Genomic DNA, 20,883 nt, shown 5'->3' with positions numbered 1-20,883 from the left:
GCCACTTGGGAAGAGGGCCGCATCCAGGAGAGGACAGGCCAGGTGGGCAGCAGTCTCAGCTCTGGGACCTGACCTGGGAGGGTGAGGCCCGGCAGTGGGCGCCGGGGGTGAGTTGGGGGGGAGGCCAGATAGGAGCCCCAAGGGCTTATCCGCTAAGAGGACCCTAAGAGCTGTGGTCTCCCACTACCCTGGAGGTGGCGCCGGATGGGAGCAGGCCCAGGTGATCTGGGGCGGGGGCGGGGGGGGGGGCGTACAGAGTGTTGACAAAGTCTCTGGAGGTGTGTTGAGAGGAGAGGGGAGCCCGGGAGTGGGAAAGATCCTGTGCTGGGCAGGTAGAGAAAGCTCAGAGCCAACACCATTTTTTCCCAAGCACAACACTTCAACACCTCTCCTGAGCTGGGAATGAATATTCCAGAAAACTGGATGGGACGGCATCCTTGGGGAAACAGGACCCTCCTGTGGAGGTGCAGGGTGGCCGTGAGGGGGCGCAGGTGCAGACAACCCTTGGGGGCCCCCTGTAATGACCAAGAGGACTTCAGAGTTAGGTCAATATTTAGTTTTTAACTTTAATGTGCAAATAAATAGAAAAGGAAAAACTACATTCAAAACAGCTGCAAAGGAAGTACAAGCCCCAGAACAGAAATTCTTCAAAAACAGAAGAGACGCTCCCTAGAAGCATGCAGGGCGGGGCTCAGTGGGGTGTGGCCCGCACCCCAGGGCCGCACGGAGGCACGGAAGGGGCCACGGGCTCCGGAGGGTGGCGCTGGGAGGGTCTGGTTCAGGAATTCCGGTAAGTTCCCTTCTTATAAAACAAGGATGTGGACAAAGTGCCTGGTACACTTGAGCAAACATGGGCTAGAAGACCCTGGGCAGGGCACACTGGCCCTGGAATCGCCCAGACCCCGAGTCAAAGGCTTTGCAAACCTTGAGTTCCACAGGTAACTTCTAGAAACACATCTCCAATCCCCAGAACTGCAGATTTGGCACAGCTCAGTTTTGGGAGGGTGAGGGCTGCTGCTGGGCAGAAAGGAGGCTGCACGGGGATGGTTCTGGAGCCCCTGTTGGTTGACCCCATTCTGATGGTGCCAGGAGCCCGGCCAGGACTTTTCATGGTGCAGGAATTCTAGAGAGCTGGTCCCCAGCCCAGACTGCTTGGCATTCTTGGCACAGAAAGCCTCTGTAGGGCAGTCGCCTCAGCCCCTCATGCCTGTCCCGTCCAGGTAGTGGCTCTAGGAATGGCAACGTCAAGGGCAGACCTGCAGAGTCCCACGAAGAAGGCTCTCAACTGCCCAAGGAACCGTGGGACTTGGCTGCTGCAGAAGTTACAACCACTAGGAGAGCTTATGAATAAATACTTGTGTGCATATATATATTTCTAGAATGTCCTTCTTAGGTACATGGCTGCACCCCTGGCCCCCCCGCCAGTGTGGGGCCACTCGAGCTCCAAGGGAGTTTCAGGCTGAGCCCCCTCCCCTCGGGAGCTCGGAGTGTGGCTGCCATGTCCACACAGGGTTTGGAGTCCCATTTCTTCCACGGTGGGGCCTCCCATGCCACATCCTGACATCAAAGCAGGATCTCCACAGTTTGGCCCAAAGGGCTCCTCCTGCTTTCAAAGTGACCAAGGACCCCACGCATTAGCAGGGCCACGCCCACGCCCAAACTATCAGATGCAGGCATGGTCCCAGCTTGGGAAATTTCCAGAAGCTTTTAGAACCATTCAGGAAGGACATGCTTTTTAAGCAGATCCCCCAGGCCCGACTCCTTCGATGTTGGGGTCTCTTGAATGCCGACCCCCTCCCCCACACATGCCCCCCAACGCGCAGTTCATCACGGACTTTTCCAGACACTGCACAAAAGGACCAGTGGTGCCCTCACCTAGGGATTTGGCACGTGTGATGAAAGCGGCCCAGCAGGTGCATAAAGGCCATCACTTGCTCCTCGGCCAGCGTGTTGATCCTCCCCCTTCCAGCAAGGAGCGAGCCCCGAGTTCAAGTGCAGGAAGGGGTCAGGTTTGGCACGGGATGAACCCAAAGGAAGCAGGGAAGCCGAAAGGGATGGTAGCACAGGGCCACAAGCCGACACAACCCTATCCTTCTCTAGAGCTCGCAGCCTGTAGCAGCAAGGCTGGGGGACACTGTGCTCCCCTCAGGTTGTTCATGAGAAGGCCCCGATGCACATCTGGGCCAGGGAAGTGGCCGCACCAAACCGCGCGTCATGGCGCCCACCGAGGGAGTCAGGGTGAGGCTGGGCGGCGGCTGTACTGCACTCGGTAGCGGGTCACAGGCAGGCCGTGCACGTGTGCCGTCTCACAGAGGGTCTTGCAGGGCACCATGTCCTCGTCCTCCTCGCCCATCAGCCAGTCCTGGACCAGGCCAGCCGCCTCCACTGTCACGTTGTCCTCCAGCCAGCGGCCATGCCACTCCTCAAAGTGCTGGTGGTGGCGCAGCAGGACCAGCGGTTGTACCTGCAGAAGGGGGTGGGGAGGGGAGTCAGGGCAGCCCCAGACAGCTGTGGGCCGGATCCTGGGGGGAAAAGGGGTGCACACCACTCCCAGACAGCCGTGGGCCGGACCCTAGGCTCCCAGGGCAGGGAGGGGCACCTGCTTGGCCCGGCAGAGGGTCCCACGGCGGTACATGTAGTCCTCGGAGTTGACGATGAACATCATCTTGTGGGTGCTGAGCTTGAAGCGACAGTCCACGTTGCAGGCGCTCTCGACCCCGACCAGCCGCTTCCAGGAGCTCTTGGCCTCCCCGCGCAGGGCACGCACCTGCTCACACTGCCACCTGCGGAACTTCTTGAGGTTCCTGGAGGCGAGAGGAGGATCTGCAGACTGGGAAATCCTCACAGCCCGTAAACGTCGGAAGACGGCTGACTTCCCCGGGGTCAGAGAGATGCAGACCGATGTGGTGGAAACCATTACCCTACCCCTTTGGCCAGCAACACGGGGAAAACCAGTCAGGCCCTGGTGCTGGCCCTGGTGCTGCCGGTGGTGGGAGTGGGTCCCCCAGGAAGGAACCACATCTGGGGGTCCTCTTACCTTTGCAGGAACACGGGCTTTAGGAGAAAGCCCTCGGTGGGCGAGCTGGATGCCCCCTCAGTCCCCACGTACTGCTCCACATACCGAGCCAGGTGCTGTGGGGAGGACACGGGGAGACAGGCCCGTGTCATTGGAGGCACCAGCCTCTCACCTGGGATCCTGAGCTCAGGGGCTCCCAGGGATTTCATCCTCAGTTTCCCCAGGCATCGGGAGGGTGGCAGCTACTGAGGAGCCACCAGATGGCAGCAGCTCTGGCTGAAGCACTTGCCCAGAGCCACAAGGTAGACAGCTGTGGCATTTCACGCTTGTGTGGATAAGTACACCTGCTATATAACATCCTCTCTGCACCTGTCACGTGACAAGCTCCCCCAGGGAGCGGGGCCTTCACACAGAGGAGCTGGATCCGAGGAGCGGCAGACACAGGCCAGGCAGGAGTGGGGGATGAGCAGAAGGCAGGGCTTGCAGGGGCTGCTCAGTCAGGGGTGAGCATGGTCTGCCATGTCCAAGTGACCTTCCCTCTGTTCACCACCTTCTAAAAGCCACAGGCTCCTCCAGACTCAAGCCTAACAAAACCACATTTGCTGGAAACTTCCGGAAGGAGCAGGGTGTACAGACCCTCACCTACACTTGTCTGGGAAAGCATCTGCTGACGGAAAGCCCTGAGGCCCACAGGGAAGGATGCCGCAAGGGGACCCCCACTGGTGCAGTGGTGGGGAGGGCCCAACCCTGTGAAGGAGGCTAGGGGCTTAGAGGCACCGGGATACCAAGTGGAATGTGCATCTCAGAGTGTGGGCCAGGGGGTTTCTCCTGGTGACCAGGGACTGGGATCCAGGGCTCTGGGCTTCAGGCACGGGGAGTACAGGGCCACACGCCACAGGGTCAGAGTGACCATGCAGGCCATGGGCTCAAGGGGGATGACAGTGTTTGCAGCAGGTGGGAGGAGCCAGGAAGAGGGTTTTGGGGAAGGATGGCCTGGCTCTCACCTGCCCTCCTGCCCCGGGACATGCACACTGGCTCCTGATGGGGCATGTGCAGTGGCCATCCCCTCTCAGGCTTCCAAGAAGGTCAGGCTGCGAGTGAGGCCTCGCTGGGTGGACAGTTGCAGCTGGTGCCTGGCCAGTATGTGCACAAGGCTTTTGGGGGGCCCCACAGTGCTGCCCGTGGCTGCCCCTAACCCCCACGATGTGTTCAAGGTGGACTGTGGTTCTCACCTGGACCTCCACAGGGTCCTCTGTCTGGGCCTCTTCGGTGTCTAGAAGCTCGATGGTCATGATCACTTGCCCTTTGCGCTGGAGGAACATCACCTGGGGAGGAAGGGGGATGAACAGGCTGAAGCCCTGAACGAGATTGCACGGTCATCGAGGACTGCCTTCCCCAGCTGCCAGGGGCCCAGTAAGAGAAGTCTGTGCTATCGGGTAGGCTGGCAGCCAAGTCAAGGCCCAGCGCCAGCTCCAGCCCCAGCCTGCCTCCCGGGCCCGGGCAAAGCAGCCAGTCGTCCCCCGTCGTGGGTGTCCTCCTTGCAGCCCCGGCCCCGCGTGGGGCAGATTGTGGCCACCCCTTACCTTGAAGCAGTTCTCATCAGCCATGCACCGCTCAGCCTTCCACTGGTAGCTGGTCTCCCTGGCAGCGCGGACGCAGCGGGAGGACAGGTTCCCCCCTGCAGCACCCCGCTTCTTCTCGTTCAGGTAGAGCTCCACCACCTTCAGACAGACGTCGTCACTCACGAGGTGGTGCAGCTGGCAGGGAGGGAGAGCCAGTGGGCGTGTGGCGTCTGTGTGTCCCCAGGAGGGGTGAGGCACAGCTGCCGCCACCTCCCGCTGGGGCCCCCCTCATCCCCAGACGAGGCCAGCAACGTCCACGAGGTGGGCATGAAGGCCAGGGTCCAACGGCTGTGCCAGGTAGCCTCTGCATGCTGGCTGCAGACCACACCGGACCAGATCGAAAACCAACCCAGAGCAAGCCAGCCCAGACCAGCAAGCACTGCCTCGGTGTGAGAAACACTAAAGTACTGAACAAAACGAGCCAAAATGGGGATGGTAATTATCCCAAGGTGGTGCCATGGCAAGTAATTCTTCCCTCAGTGTTCTGCTACGGACACAATGAATTCTTGTGAGCCCTATCAACATACTCAAAACCTTCAGACTTAGGAAGAATAAGGGAAGTAGCGGCCAGTGAGGAGTTGGTGCCCCAGGCATGGGGGTTCCAGGCCTCGGGGCCTTCCCCACACGCAGCTTTGTTGGGTAGATACAACATGTGGCCGCGTGTAAATCTCACCCGGTAAGACCCCAGTAAACACACCGGCTGCTACTGACCAGAAGACAGGCTAATCAAACGGGAAAGAGGCAAAGAGCACCAATACGGCCTCAAAGCCTTCTGATGGCCCTGTGAGCATGTGCCCTGCTGGCAGGTGGGGAGGTTGGGGCCTGGGGTCCTGTCCTTACAGGGCTTCAGCTAAATATCTCCATTTTTCTTGCTCCTTTTCTTTTCCTTTTCCCTTTTTCTTTAAGAAAAACAAAAACAAAAACAAAACAAGTTCTATAGGAGACATTTGGGGACAAGGAAATTAAAAAAAAACATGTTCATCAGAGTATCCGATCTGGTCCAACCCTCTGGGTGCTACTGATGAGGCTGCTGTCCCCGGAACTGGGCCCCACTGGGGGCAGACTGGACACCCAGCCCTATAATGGCCTGTTCACAGGGCCCTGTGTGCCTGCTGCCAGAACACTTGTTCACAAAGGCCACGACTACAGATGGTGACAGGTAGGGACAGAGAGCTGGCCTAGCACACAGAGGGACACGGGGAGATGGCCAAACACAAAAGGGTTAGGGTCTCAGAGCACACCTGTCAGGGAGGAGGATTCCTAGCAGCCAGAAGATGCAGAGCCTCCCACTCCCCAGTGGGGAAAAGGTGGTGGGCTCCACAGGGGAAGGGCCAACTGGCACAGACGGGCTCTCCACAACCTAGGACATCCAAACAGCCACAGAGGGATCCAAAGACACCCACCCCATGAGCCGTCAGGGAAACCAGCCACAACACAACCCCACCACCCACTAGACCCATGAAGGAGGAGAGGCCACCAATCCTGAGCCACGGGAGCCCCACCCCAGGCACAGATGGCAACCTCCAGGGATCAAACAGGGGCTCATTCCCTGCAAGGTTTCCTGGGCGGAGGGAAGGGGGCCACAGGGATCTCGGCAGAGGACCCCACACAATCCCACGGTCTGTTCACAGGGCCCTGTTCACAGGCGCGCTATGGGCTTGCAATGGCGCACAGCTCCAAACTGGGGGCTCTCGGTGCCAGAGACCAGGCCGTGGGTGCCTGCATGCAGGGAGGGCTGAAACGAAGCAGGGCTGGGGCTGTGAAGACCCGAGCTGCATGCTTGGGATCTGGGCATGCTTCTGTGTGTGTTTCTGCTTCGATGGGAAGCTTGTAAAGCCTGAAAGGAAATGCCATTTCTAACAACTGTATCTGGGTGAGAGGGTCAAGACACTACTCTTACCTCAGCTTTTTTGCTTTGCGGGGAATAGCCTTACTGGATAAACGGGAAACCAAGTCAAGCTGAACAATAACTCTGGTGGTAACCAAGCCGGACTTATGTCCCAAGACCGTATCTGTCTCGTCTGGGGTTTTGCTATTTCTTTTTTTTTTTTTTTTTTTTGGTTTTGCTGTTTATATTAACGTGACTGATTTCCTCTTGTTGACACCCAGCCGTGGTGTCTTCTGCTGTTCTCAGTGATGCTAATAAATGTCCCTGACAGTCTCCCTCCAGAAGGAATGAGCTACACAGTTCCTTATGTGTTGCTACCCTCAAGAAAAGTGTGTTAACAAGGAGTCAAATGGATCCTTGTATACCCATGTTTGCAATCACCAAAAGGTGGCAACAACCTGGAGGATCCCTGGGTGGCTCAGCTGTTTGGCGCTTGCCTTCGGTCCAGGCATGATCCTGGAGTCCCGGGGTTGAGTCCACATCAGGCTCCCTGCATGGAGCCTGCTTCTCCCTCTGCTTGTGTCTCTGCCGCTGCGTGTGTGTGTGTCTCATGAATAAATAAAATCTTTAAAAAAAAAAAAAAAAGGTGGCAACAACCCACATGACCATCCACAGGTGAGTGGATGAATGAATGTGGTCCACCCACACGATGGTGTAGGCATCGGCCACGTTAGGGAAGGAAGCACTGACACGCACTACAGATGGATGCGTGCATTTTGGTGGATGAGCCCCGCAAGCAGCATACTGAGTTTGAGAGGAGCCAGACACAAAAGGCCACAAGCTGTATGAGTCCATTTAAAGGAAACATCTAGATCAGGAAAGTCCACAGAGACAGAAGACAGACTGGTGGCTGCCAGGAGCTTGGGGGAGGACAATGAGTGGGATGACCGCTCATGGAGGTTGGGTCCCCTTTGGAGTGATGGAAATGCTCCGAAACTAGATACAAGTGGTGTCTGTACAACATTATAAACGCACTGAATGCCACTGAATCGTTCACTTGAAAATGGTGAATTCTGTGTTATGTGAATTCTACTTCAATTACAATAACAAAAGAAAAGTGCTGACCACAGGGCCATCCCCACAGCATGAGATGAAGGAAGGGCCGGGGGCAGGCAGGGACCCTCCCAGAGGTGCTTCATGGCCCGTGGCTCCAGCCCCGCCGCCCCTGCTCACCTGCCGCGCAATGCTCTGCACCAGCTTGTCCATGGTGAAGCCCACGTAGGCATGGATGGTAAACATCTCACGCAGGGTGTCCTCATACTGCGTGGGGTCGATGCTGCCCTCCAGCAGGCTCCGCACCATGTCCAGGAAGGCCGGATAGTACTCCTCCAGCTCCACCTCGCCTGTGGAGTGGGGACCACGGTTATCCAGGGCCACACACACGTGTGGGCCTCACCAGGATGAACCTAAGTCTCCACAGGATGCTGCCTCCCACCACAGGCTTCCTAACATCGGCCTGAGGCTCCAGGACGGGAGCCAGACTGGGCACCCGAGTCCTGGGCCGGCCAGTGGACGTGAGCACCCGTGCACCACCCCCAGGGGCCCAAGGCCTTACTCGGCTGCTTCAGCCGCAGCTCCATGGCAGGGTCGTTGGCCTTCTCCCGGCGGCCCTCACAGAGCAGTTTTTCCCTCTCCTTCTCGGTCCGGTACTCCAGGAGCTGCTTCTGTGCCTGGCGGTAGATCTTCAGCAACCTGGAGCACAGGGTCTGGTGGAGGCGCAAGAAGAAGTACCAGTTGTTGTTGGCGAAGAAGAGGCTGTACACGTCATCCAGGGGCTTGTGCTGCTGTGGCGGCTGCTCGGTGGCCGGCGCCTCGCCCACGGGCCCCTTCTCCTCTGGGGGGCTGCTCTGTGGCCCAGGCGCTGGCTTCTTCCGGTCACTGGGGTCTGCGCTCTGCCCTTGGGGGCTCCCCCGGCTCTCATCAGCGGAGTCCTCAGATGCCCCCAGGTCCAGCTGCTGGGAGAAGAAGAGGCTGGGCACGAACTGGTGTACCAGCTGGTGGATGGTGCCCTGGTCCTCCTTCTGGATGGCTGGCTGCCGCTTCACGTAGTAGCTGATGAGGGCGGCCGCGTCCTCCAGGATCTGCCTGTCTTCATACACAAAGATGAGGTGTGGCTCGCTGGAGGGGGCGCTGCGGCCTTCCGAGTGCTGCTCCTGGTGCTGGGGGGGACAGGAGGTCATTAGGCAGGAAGTGACCACCTGGGAGAAGTCAAGGTAGGGGAGCCCAGGACCAGAGTGCTCTAAAGGCATCACACTCTGGTCTGGGGTGCAGCCCAGCACCTCCCAACTGCCCACCAGCCCACTCCACCCACTGATATGTGTCTAGAGTGATTTGACCTACAGGAGCATGGTCAGCCTCGTTACGGCCTTCTAGGCCTTCTGCACTGCTCACGACAGGATCCCAGTCCCTGGCACATCCTGTAGCCCCCGACACCTGGCCTCATTCAATGCTTCACGAGCGCCGAACTACCTCCTGCTGTGTGTTAAGACCTTTGCAACCTGCCCCTCTACTCTTTTGCCCTGGAAAACCACAGCCCTGGTCTCATCCCTCTCCTCAGACTTTATCCAGCTGATGCCTTTTCTTCCTGCGAACCTGTAGATGATCATACTCTCTCCAGACTGCCTTGAGCTGCCTGCTAAGGTCAGCCCTGACAACACGCTCCCTTGGGTGGCATTGATCCCCAGCACCAGGCAACGAGGCTGACACACCCAGGCTCTCAGAAAATGTGAGCGTGGATGCCGTGCCTGCAGGTGGGGAGCTCCCAGGGGCAGGGCCAGGTCTCTCTCACCTCTCGGTGACCGGTCCAGGGCACAGCACTGAGGGGACTCCTTGAACAGCCACAGAATGAGTGACCAACAGAGAACGAGGGCAGGGTCAGGCCTGTCTCTTCCTTCCAGAGGTCATGCTCCCTCGGGGACACTATTCTGTAGCAGCCCGAGATCTCCTTTCCCTGCGCTGGCGGCAGGGGGGCCTGAGAGCTGGTGTGCGGCTGTTCCAGAAGCTGAGCCCGGCTCCTGGCTCTGGCGTAACCTCCTTCTCCTACTGCTCTGTGAGTCCCTATCTCATTTGTGCCACAAACACCCTCAAAAATCTCTTTAAGTCCTTTTCTCAGAGCAAGTTCCGACATATGCAATTCAGAACTGTGCTCTGCTAACCCACAGTGCAACACGGGGCTGACTTCCCCGTGCATGACAGGCTTGCACACACAGAGCTCACCAGGCTGGTGGGCCAACCTCCAGCCCCAAACAGTGCCCCTCTCCCCTCTGCCCCCCGGGGAAAGGGCGAAGGAACTCCGCGGTGACAGTGCTGGGCCTCACGGGTCAGCTCATCAACTCTCGTTCTGAGGATGTCCCACGGACTCTGTTGAGGGGGGTGGGAGGGTGCTCTCAGGCCTGGAGGATCCGCTGGAGGATGAAAGTGAGGAGACCCAACTAGCTGCAAGTGGGCCCTGCAGGGCCAGGGGCAACCCAGAGCAGGGAAGCAGGAGGGAAGGGGCTTCCCACCACAGGCTCTTGCAAGTAACTCCCTCCCTGTACGTGTTATCAATGCCTCAATCCTCATAGCCTGGAGCCAGCCCTGCCTCAGTTCTGTGGCTCTAACCCCAGGAACCTGACTGTGCCCCAGCTGCCAAGAAGGCGCAGTGTAGTGACTAGAGGCATAGCCCTTGGGCCCGGAGCCTTGTCTCCTGTGACTGGCTTCGGCTAGTGGCCACATCTCATGTCTCCGTTTTGTCACTCCTAAAACCAGGAGGACAATGCTACTGCATCGTAAGGTCTGTAAGGGTCAGATGGAACGTTCCTTCTCAGGGTTCAACTGTGCGGACACACAGCTAGCAGCAGAGAAAGGAAAGCTCAAGTCACCTGAGGGAAGGTTGATCAAGGCCTGGGAGTAAGTGGGGAAGGGAGGAGGCGTGGGAGGGGAGGGCCCTTTGCCAGCAACGGGCTATAATCCTCCCCCTGGACGGGTGTTAGGCTGAGTGCCACAGAAACACCCACTCCACCCCTATGAGAGGGATGCTGAGGAAACAGAGGCACAGAGAGCTGGCAGTCTGCCTGAGACTGGGAGAAGCAGAGGGCCTTACTTCATCATAGACGCTCTCAATCTCGTTGAGTAAGCTCTTGGAGCGAAGGGCCTTGGTGTCGTTCTGTTTGAAGTTTACGGCCTGATGGTCCAGGGACTTGAGATATGCCTTCTCGTACTGTTCCCGCCAGATCTTGTTGAAGCCCTGCTGGGCCTCCCGCCACTCCTCCTCCTTGGCCTTCAGCCTGCAGGGTCAGAGGGGCTCAGCATGGGGACAACCGGGGCACCCACCCGTCGTCCCTGCACAGGCAGCCTGTCATCCACCCACAGGCCTAGCCGAGTGCATTTCCAAACCAGGGACAGCCGGCTCCTGGCCTGGGCAGTGGGTTCCGCGCTTGAGAGAAGAGGAAGGGAGAGAACACTGGCTCTGTAGAACTGATGTGGCTGGTTTTACAGCTCTTCAAGTATCGCTGCCCCAGAGCCTTCTCCCTGCCCTGCCCCATGGCACTGACCACACTCTGGGTAGTTAGTGGATCAACCACTGGTCTCACATACTTGACTGCCCCAGGCAAAGGGACATGTCAACCTCCCTCAGCTACTCTGCAATCCCAGGGCTGAGCACAGCACCTGGTCAAGGGCAGCCACTTACTTCATACCTATTCACTAGCACAAAAAGGTTCCCAAAATGTACTGCTAAGTAACAGGCAAGCTGTGCTATAGGATGATCCTATTTGTGCTTTAAAATAGTTACTTTTCATGTTTAGATAAGACTATGTGCATAGGGAAAACTCTAGAAGGATGAGACAATTAATAGTTGTGCCTTTCTCTTAGGAGTAGAACAGGAGGAGGAGGAGGAGGAGGACAGACTGGAAATCATACTAAGATAGCCTGGGGTCCCGGGGGCCCCCTCCCAATCACCGATGACAAACAGCACTAATGAGCCCCAGGGGGACTGCCTGTGACAGGTGGGGCAGCCAGAATCTGGAGACACCTTTTCAGGACGACAGGGACAGCAGTGACGGGGTTTTTCTTGAGGCTCTCGATGATCTCTGGAGCCTTGTCACCGTAGATACGGTGGATGGCGCGGCGCTGGATCACCTCCGATGTGCCCCCCAGACAGTCATCCAGCCGGAACTTCTCCTGGTCTTCAGGCGCCATCCGTGAGAGCTTCTTCTGCACACTTTCCAACACACGGATTGTGGCCAGGTTGGTCTCCAGGACGACATCTAACTACGGAGAGGAAGGCAGGGGCCAGCTGTTGGGGGGCAGCGTGACCCTGGGGACAGGCCCTGGGTTGGCAGAAGAGATGCTTGGACAGAACTGATTAACTTCTGTGTTTTGGGATGGGGGTGGGGGTGGGGGGTGGGTGAGGGATGACGGATGCCGGGAAGTGGTAGCCCGGATGTGGTTCTAGGGGTCCAGAACAAGCACAGTTGGTTATAGAGCTGGGGTCTGACCCCAGCAATGGTGTGAGCCAGGTGTTCACGAAACACGACTCGTGGGTGGCTTACCACCTGCATGAATATCCAGTAGCTAGGACATGGGTGGACCCATCTGAGGAAGGAAAAGGTCCCCATACTGACCCACTTCACAGGCATCAAAGACAATAATAAAGGTGGACTCATGGTCGTCCCTGCCCCTAGGATGACTCTCCAGGCCACATGCTGATGGGGAGCCAGTCCCCCAAGGTTACACACTGTGATCCCACTTAGGACAAAGTGACAGGGCTGGAGGACAGGTCAGTGGTTGCCAGGGGTCAGGGAAAAGGTCAGGTAGGGAGGGAGGTGGAAAGGGCCATAAGGGGCCGCAAGAGGGAACCTGGTGGTGGGGGAGTGGTGGTGGGGAATACGCATGTACACACAACACACACAACACCACACACACGGGAACACATGCACACATACACACACACTGTGGAGATGTGAGATCTCAGGTGTGTCAATGTCAACCTCCTAGCTGTGACACTGTGCCAGTGAGTTTACACGCTGGCACCACTAAAAGAAGGGTCCCGGGAATCACTGGTTGCACGTAAACATCCAAAGATCTCAGTAAGCATTTCAATGACGAGAATTAAGGTAACCTGAGTTAATTAATTTAATGTAAATAAGTATTACGTTTAAAATGGAAAGAAATAGCACCATTGCCAAGTCGGCCTGAAGGGCAGCAAGGCAGAAAAAAGACACTTTCAGGTGCTGCCCTCTGCTGGAAAGTTCTGGAATCCCTCATACTTGAAAGTTTCGAGACTGAGAAAGATACGTCCCAGGATGGAAAGGGAGGATAGGGTAAAGTGGAGAAGTGGGGGACAGGCTCAGACCCCAGTCCCCCGCCCCCTATCATAGCCAGGAGTAAGGACTGGCTGGGAGGGCCCCACAATGCCAGCATACACACCTCGAAACGCTCATCCTCACAGCGGTGCAGTTGCTCTTCGTAGGGAGTTTTCTTGGAGCTGACGAAAGTGGAGTCCTCTGACCAGGAGGGGAATGAGACCCAGGTGTCGTTCAGCACCTGGACCAAGAGGAGATGCTATGACCAGTGCGGGAGGCCTCGGTGGCCAGAACTGTTTACTATGATCCGGTGTGAAAGATACGGAGACAAGGGACATAGTCCACTTCTTACAGGAAATTACCTTCTCATACAAATAACCTTAATTTTAAAGCGTTTTTAAGAGAAAACAGGACTTTGGTCCTGTAAACAAATGGTACTATTTCAGGGGTTGGCAAACTTTCTCTGTAAAGGGCCAGATGATGAAAATTTTAGGTTTCGCAGGCCAGCCAGTCTGTCAGAGGACTATTCCACTCTGCTTCTGTCCTGGTAAAGCAGCCGCAAGCATTATAATGGCATGTGTATGTGCCAATAAAGCTTTATTTACAAACACAAGCATAGGGCCAGATTTTAGTTTACTGACCCTAGGACTATATATCCTGAAATCCAGCAAGCACTACTGAATTCTGGAAACAGAGTAATAGCCTGTCTACTAACTTTGAAAAAGTATTCAGTGGTCAAGCTAAATGGAGACATACCAGAGGCAGTGACCTGGGACAAAGCAGGCTCCTGGATGAAACAAACGTAAATCTAAATGCAGGAATATGCCAAAACCGACACCAGTGCCAGGTGCTCTGCAGTGTGCCAAAGCTACCAGTATGGTAAGAAACCATCATCTCAGCTTAGGCATTTTGGCCACATCCCAGCACTGTCTATTATTCAAAATTTAGGGGGTTAACATTTCAGCTCTTTTATGTAAAACATGGGTGTGACGGGTTTTTGTGGCGAAAGCTGACGTGAGCCGCCAGGGAGCACTACCTCCTTGCAGATGGCCGTCCTCCCACTGCACTTGGGCTGCTGGTAGGTTTTGGGGAGTGCTCGGTAGCTGGATCCAATGCGCTTGCAAGATGCGTAGTCAATTTCCCGGCTTATTCCATCCCCGGATCTGTCGCTCATGGGTGGGGCGAATGACAGCTCTTTCACCCCCAGGAAGGACTTGAACTGCGCAAAGAGTTCTGGAAATTTCCTTTAGAAATAAAGACAAACAGTAAGTTGGCTTCTCTGGGGCTTTCTGGGAGGGGCCTAGCGATTTTATTTTTATTTATTTATTTATTTTTTATTTTTATTTTTATTTTTTTATTTATTTATGATAGTCATAGAGAGAGAGAGAGAGAGAGAGGCAGAGACACAGGCGGAGGGAGAAGCAGGCTCCATGCACCGGGAGCCCGATGTGGGATTCGATCCCGGGTCTCCAGGATCGCGCCCTGGGCCAAAGGCAGGCGCCAAACCGCTGCGCCACCCAGGGATCCCGGGCCTAGCGATTTTAGACTGGCTTCCCCTTAGATGCCTAAAGGTTGTCAGAAGAGGATGGGCGAGGTGGAACTGAGCATCAGATGTGTATAATGTCCTCAACTGTGTGAGTAAATCTGCCTCTCATCCGTTTGTCACCAGCCAGGTCCCAACACTAACAGGAGAGCCTTGAAACATGGCTGGAATTGACAATTTAGACTGGCAGAAGCTGGGGTTAGGGATGTTCCTTAGCTGGAAAAGGCTGGGCTTCAGGCTAGGGGTCGGTAAACTATTGCCAAGCTGCCCATGTCTGTCCTTGCAAATCAAATTTTATTGGTCTACTGTGGTGTCCATTTGCTTAGTATTGTCTGTGGCTGCTTTTGCACAACAATGCCAATGTTCAGTTGTACTGCCCCTTGGCCCTTGACAGAGTCTGCCAATCTTTGCTCTAGAGTCTTCCTTCCTGAGGGAGAGCTCTCCTGGAAAAACCTTCCACAGACATGTTCTCACAAGTCATGATGTAAAGCCCATGCAATGAGAAGGTTTCAATACAACTGGCCCCCAATATCACCAGAATTTGTGATTAAGTGATTATCAAATCCTTCCAAGGGCGGTGCCTGGCTAGCTCATGTGGCTCTCAATCTTGCAGTTGTTGAGTTCAAGCCCCATGCTGAGTGTAAAGATTACTTAATAATAATAAAAAAATTCTTTTTATTTTATTTTATTTTTTTTTAATTTTTATTTATTTATGAGAGTCACAGAGAGAGAAAGAGAGAGGCAGAGACATAGGCAGAAGGAGAAGCAGGCTCCATGCACCGGGAGCCCGATGTGGGATTCGATCCCAGGTCTCCAGGATCGTGCCCTGGGCCAAAGGCAGGCGCCAAACCGCTGCGCCACCCGGGGAATCCCCTAATAAAAAAATTCTTTAAAAAAATGCTACTGGGATCCCTGGGTGGTTCAGTGGTTTAGCGCCTGCCTTCAGCCCAGGGCGTGATCCTAGAGTCCCGGGATCAAATCCCACATCAGGCTCCCTGCATGGAGCCTGTTTCTCCCTCTGCCTGTCTCTGCCTCTTTCTCATGAATAAATCAAATCTTAAAAAAAAAAAAAATGCTACGGCAAGAAGGCAGTTACTTTGACAGGTGGCATGGTGATCCTGCCTCCTACAACCCCCTTCTTTCATGAACCACACACTCCCCTCCTGAGATGGCTGTCCACTGTGCCCTGGCTGTAGGGACCCCATACCAACTCCGCTCATGAGGAAAACCCACAAGCAAATGGAAACGTAGGGATGGAAGACATCAACAAACACGGTGCAGAGGCCATCTGAGGTGACAACCGTGATAAAGGCAAACCGTGAATGCTCTGAAGGGGGACAGGTCATTCCAACACGGCCCGCTCCATCCCCAACTCCAGCAGCACCGTCACCAGGTGGCAGAGCTCCTGGGCGTGCAAACCCAGACTGACGCTCACACTGCGAGAAAGGCCTTGTCGAAGCGACTGCTAACCCAGCCAGGCATCACAGGAAGGCGAGCAAGCAGAAGCACGCTGTAGGTCTTTGCTGCACACCCCTGGGGTCCTCCCCGACACTGCTCTAGGCACATGAAAATGAGAACAGCTGACCCAACCCAACACTGCCCACCTGCTCAACACCTCAAATTTGGAGTTCCTGCAATTCTTCTCCCTTAACTGATAACTGCGGGAGGTAGGTTTGGCCATTTTGCAAAACTCTCGTTCTGCTGGTAGGAAGCAGGGTCCCCATTTGGACTCAGAGCTGGTGATGCAGCCAACTGGGCAGGCCAAGGCCCACGTGCAGCATACCCGCCCCCACACAGGCCTCTACAGAGGAGGATGGCCAGAGCACGGCCATCTTTGGCCATCTCAGTCATTGGCCAGAGCACGTTGTCTTTCCAACAACAGGACCCACTCCCCAGCCAGGGCCCAGACCCAGAGCACTGGATTCTGAGCTCACAAACACACTTCCACTGGAGTGAGCATGCAATCCAAGTCCATATAAAAAGCCAGCCATGATTTAGCCAAGGGTGTGTAACAGCGCCATTTTGTTCTGGGCCATTTTTCAGAGTGTTAATAGATCTTTACCAGCCTGGGAAAGTTAACCCAAGTTGAAAGGGTCACCCTGACATGTGCACCCTCTCAGGATCACCAAGGAAGCACTGCCTGATGACCCTAATTTGACTTTTGAGTATCCCAACCTATGGAGCATGACCTTAGCACTGACTATAGAAAGAAACCAGAGACAAACATCATTATTATAGACTCTGCTGAGAAACCCATGATGCATACAAGCAAGGGAATAGTATGCAGTAGCTATAAATGATCATGTAGACCCACATCTGACACTGAAAGACATCCAAGAAATAATTAAAAAAAAAAAAAAAAGGATGCTGCAGCCCAGGGTGATAGCATCGTGTCCAGAAAGCAGAGGATAAGCAAAGGGCCAGCTTCTGGGCTGGACCACCCTAGACCCATCCAACACCATGGCAAAGTTCTCTTTGAAGAACTATCTCTGAGGAAAGTCAGAGGTATTCACTCTGGGCCTTAGCCTCTTCATCTTTAAAATATATTGAGAATGAATGGCTCAGTGTTTTTTTTTTTTTTTTTTTTAAGATTTTCATTTACTTATACTCGAGAGAGAGAGAGAGAGAGAGAGAGAAAGAGAGAGAAAGGCAGAGGCACAGAGCAGAGAGAGAAGCAGGCTCCATGCAGGGAGCCTGATGTGGGACTCGATCCCGGGACTCCAGGATCATACCCTGAGCCGAAGGCAGGCGCTAAACCACTGAGCCACCCAGGGATCCCCAAGGCTCAGTGGTTTAGCATGTGCCTTGGCTCAGGTCATGATCCCAGGATCCTGGGATCGAGTCCTACATCTGGATCCCCACAGGGACCCTGCTTCTCCCTCTATGTCTCTGCTTCTCTGTGTCTCTTATGAATACATAAAAAATACAATACAGTACAATAAATTGAAACAGGGGCGCCTGTGTGGCACTGTTGGTCAAGCATTTGACTCTGGGTTTTGGCTTGGGTTGTGATCTCAAGGTTGGGGGACTGAACCCTCTGGCAGGCTCCATGCTCAGTGGGGAGTCTGCTTGAGTCTCTCTTCCTCTCCGTTTCCCCCTCCACTTGTGCTCTAAAATAAATATATTAATCTTTAAAAAAAAATCTATCGAAACACATCAAACATGTCCATGAATCCATAAGATGCTAAAAAATTAAAAAAAAAAAGAATTGATCTTGATAAGATAGGAATGTGACTCATCATCCAGCCACTTATAATAAAAGGGAGAAATCAAGCATCTAACCTGGGCTGCCAAAAGGTGACAAATACTGTTGAGATTCTCTTTTTTCAACCCCCAGTGAACACATAAATCTATGAACCACAGAAAGAACGTGGACACTACTATGTCCTAATGGACATGGGGACATGGAAGATGGAGACTGTAGTCAGCGAAACCCATCCCAGGTGCAGGGGCACCAACACAGAAACAGGAAGGAATAAAGTGGGAGGGAGAGACTCACAAGACATATTCTAAAACAAAACCCAAATAGGAGGGAAGATTGGGCTGCGTGTTTGACAGTATCTGCACCATCCTTACTATAGGGAGATGCTGGCCCCCAAGTGATACCTGTGATGGGGGAAGGAGCATGATGGGATGGCATGGGAGGAGGAGGGGTTCCCAGGGGCTGGCAAAGGTCCATTTGTGACTTAGGTGGTGAGCACAAAAGGATTTGCCTAAAAATGATTCATCAAGTCATCCATCATACGGTTTTTTGGATGTGTTTTATTTTACATTAAAAAAAAAAAAAAGTTAAACATCTTAAAATGAGGGCAGCCTGGGTGGCTCAGCGGTTTAGCACTGCCTTCAGTGCAGGGCCTGATCCTGGAGACCCAGGATCGAGTCCCACATCAGGCGCCCTGTATGGAGCCTGCCTCTCTCTCTGCCTATGTCTCTGCCTCTCTCTCTATGTGTCTCTCATGAATAAATAAATAAAATCTTTTTAAAAAATTAAAAAAAATTTTTTAAATGAATACTAAAGGGTTCAGGAAGCACCTGTCCCTGGGGATGACTTTAGAGCTAAATAAGGTGCTATGCAGTCATATGCATGTGCATACCCCATGTTCTAGACACTACTTTAACGGTCTTATATGTACAGCCCAATTGGAGTGCTCTGAAACTCTGTATGTTACCTCTAGAAATCCCCATTTCATAACAGGAAAACTAAGATTCAGACTGGTTAAGGAACTCACCCAATGTGACAGAGCTGATGAGCAGGAGGTGATGCTGGGGCCGTCTGACTCCCCTCCTAAAGTGCACTGTGTGTGAACTGTGCATGTGCACTCGCCTCCTAGAAAACCTCTGCCCTCCTAGCAGCTGCCCCAGCCCCTGCAGAGCATGGGCTCTGCAGTAGCAGGTGCTGGAAAGGCTACTGACCCCACTATCAGGGCCTCTCTCCGGCCAGCAGGGATGCTGAGTGGACATTTCCTTCTTCCTGGCCATTTCTGATTGGTAGAATTTTTAAAAACACGTATCAAGTGAATTTCTAGGGAATTATGTTGGATGAAGAAAACCCAATCCCCAAAGGTTGTGTACTGTGTAATTCCACTTATATAACACTTCTGTTATGTAAATTTTGGAGATGGAGTGCAGATTAGGGGTTGTCAGAGGTGTGGAGCCAAGACGGGCTGGGTGGAGGAGAGATGTGGATGTATTACGGGTCAACACAAGCATCTGTGGTTCTGAAGCTACTCAGTATCTTGACTATTGTGGTGGACACATGAACCTTCAGAGGTGATGGGAGTTGTATAAACGCGCGCGCGCGCACACACACACACACACACACACGGAAAACCTGACAAGATGAGTGGATTGTGCAAGTGTCGGCATCCTGGTTGTCATTGGGGGGATTGGGGGGGGAACACGACAGTGTCAAGGACCTGTGTTCTTTCTCACTACCAGGCTCCATCTAGAATTACCTCCACAACCATTGCAATTTACAAACAAAATTAAAGAAAGTATTTATCATTTTCTGAAAGCCATAAGCAACAGAAGGGCGGACAGAGCTTATAGAAACAATTCCGCCTGGGAAGCCCCAGGAAGTGTCACTCACCCGAGGAACGGGCTGACGAGCTGCAGGAGCTCGGAGCCGGACACCAGCTCCTGGTTGAAAAGCGCGATGCAGCGGAGGAAGTTCTCGTAGACCTCCTGGCTCTTCAAAACCCTGCGAACCTGTGGGGAGAGGGAATGAGGGTGCCTTTGAGGGCCAGGCCCCACACACACTCGTCTCACTTGGTCCAGACGTCACTATGTGAACATAGAGTCATCAGGGCAGATGTGCTCTCAAGTGACCAGCCACGGCCGGCAGGGCAGTGTTCTCTAGGCAGCTAATTCACCCCTCAGACAGTACTGTGTACAGGGCCATCTCGCTGGCTCCTGCCACTGACCCTGCACAGGAGCCCCACGATTGCTCTGGCTTTACAAAAGCCATACAGCTTCAGGGAGACCAATGTGTGTCTTCAGACTGGTGTGGGTCCCGAGCTCTGCTGCCTCCTATCCACACCACCTCCCACTGTGCAAGCTGGGTGTCAGTCCCTCCTTCCTGGCCTGACCCAGCAGCTGCCCACCCTGCCGCCTCCCTTCCTGCACATCTGAGCTGGGGAAGGCAGGCCGCAATGGCTCACCTTGTCAAAGAACGAAAACTCCTGCAGAGTGCCGTACTTCCCCACGGCAGCGATGGACAGATCTTTGGTACCTCGGAGTTTCATTTTCTTCTGTGGAGAGAAATTCCGCGTCATGAAGGCCCTGTGCATCTTTGTCAAAGTTACAGCACTGTTGACACTGAGCTCTCTTGACAGCAACTCTCTTGAGGGGCTGGATGAGGTCTGCCCAGGACCCCTGTGGAAGGAGTCTCAGGACCATCCACCTCAGCCTTCATGGCTTAGTGAAGGGTGACAGTCACAACCGCTCCACCTACTCCCTGGGCTCTAGATTTCAGCACATTAGGGCTTTGATAATAGGGGGGAGCATCACAAAACTGGAATCGCAAGGGAGATGTAACCTTGCATGTAGTATATCAGAAACCTCACCCCCTGCCTGTTTTGTCCTATGGGCTGTGACAGTGGTAGCAAGGGGACAGAAAGAGGACAAGATGATCCCAGAAAAGCCTGGATTTTAGATCTCTATGAAGACTTTTGTGCTAATGGGATTTAGACCAGAATTTGGTTGCATGCTTAAGGCATTGAGGACCCTACAAAACTATCTCCCAATACAGGGGATACATCTGGAGGACACAGAAGCCAGCTTGAAGGGGCCCTACTGTCCCAATCTGAGATAGTTTAGATGCCAAGATAAGCGATAAAAGTCACAGATTATAACCCTGAGTCCCTGTTGATATAGGTAACTGAATAAATGGGGATGAAGAAAAAGCCCTTCCTACAAGTAGAAAGCCAACTAGTAAAAACACAAAAAATGATGGAATTAGAAAATCACCACTGTGGGTGATGAGTGCAACAACAGGGGCTGGGTCTCGGCCTCTTTCACCCCTCAGTGGG

The 20,883-nt window shown here is 54.1% G+C and overlaps 1 protein-coding gene across 2 annotated transcripts in view; it reads right to left on the bottom strand.

Moving 5' to 3' along the window:
- Nucleotides 1–541: 541 nt before the first annotated feature.
- SIN3B (SIN3 transcription regulator family member B) overlaps nucleotides 542–20,883 on the bottom strand; it is a 38,360-nt gene continuing 18,018 nt past the window's right edge. For both annotated transcript variants that reach the window (XM_041762015.1, XM_041762016.1), the window contains 13 exons: nucleotides 20,014–20,103; nucleotides 19,443–19,561; nucleotides 13,847–14,054; nucleotides 12,935–13,051; nucleotides 11,538–11,776; nucleotides 10,608–10,791; nucleotides 8,082–8,685; nucleotides 7,700–7,869; nucleotides 4,600–4,773; nucleotides 4,249–4,341; nucleotides 3,038–3,132; nucleotides 2,600–2,804; nucleotides 542–2,464 (listed from right to left, as the gene is read on the bottom strand). In XM_041762015.1, coding sequence (XP_041617949.1) covers nucleotides 2,234–2,464; nucleotides 2,600–2,804; nucleotides 3,038–3,132; nucleotides 4,249–4,341; nucleotides 4,600–4,773; nucleotides 7,700–7,869; nucleotides 8,082–8,685; nucleotides 10,608–10,791; nucleotides 11,538–11,776; nucleotides 12,935–13,051; nucleotides 13,847–14,054; nucleotides 19,443–19,561; nucleotides 20,014–20,103 — 2,529 coding nt within the window. In that variant the 3' untranslated portion in view covers nucleotides 542–2,233. The remainder of the gene's footprint in view (nucleotides 2,465–2,599; nucleotides 2,805–3,037; nucleotides 3,133–4,248; nucleotides 4,342–4,599; nucleotides 4,774–7,699; nucleotides 7,870–8,081; nucleotides 8,686–10,607; nucleotides 10,792–11,537; nucleotides 11,777–12,934; nucleotides 13,052–13,846; nucleotides 14,055–19,442; nucleotides 19,562–20,013; nucleotides 20,104–20,883) is intronic.

Source organism: Vulpes lagopus, chromosome 7 (genome assembly GCF_018345385.1).
Source record: "Vulpes lagopus strain Blue_001 chromosome 7, ASM1834538v1, whole genome shotgun sequence".
Lineage (NCBI taxonomy): Eukaryota > Metazoa > Chordata > Mammalia > Carnivora > Canidae > Vulpes > Vulpes lagopus.
This window is presented reverse-complemented; position numbering and strand designations above follow the sequence as displayed.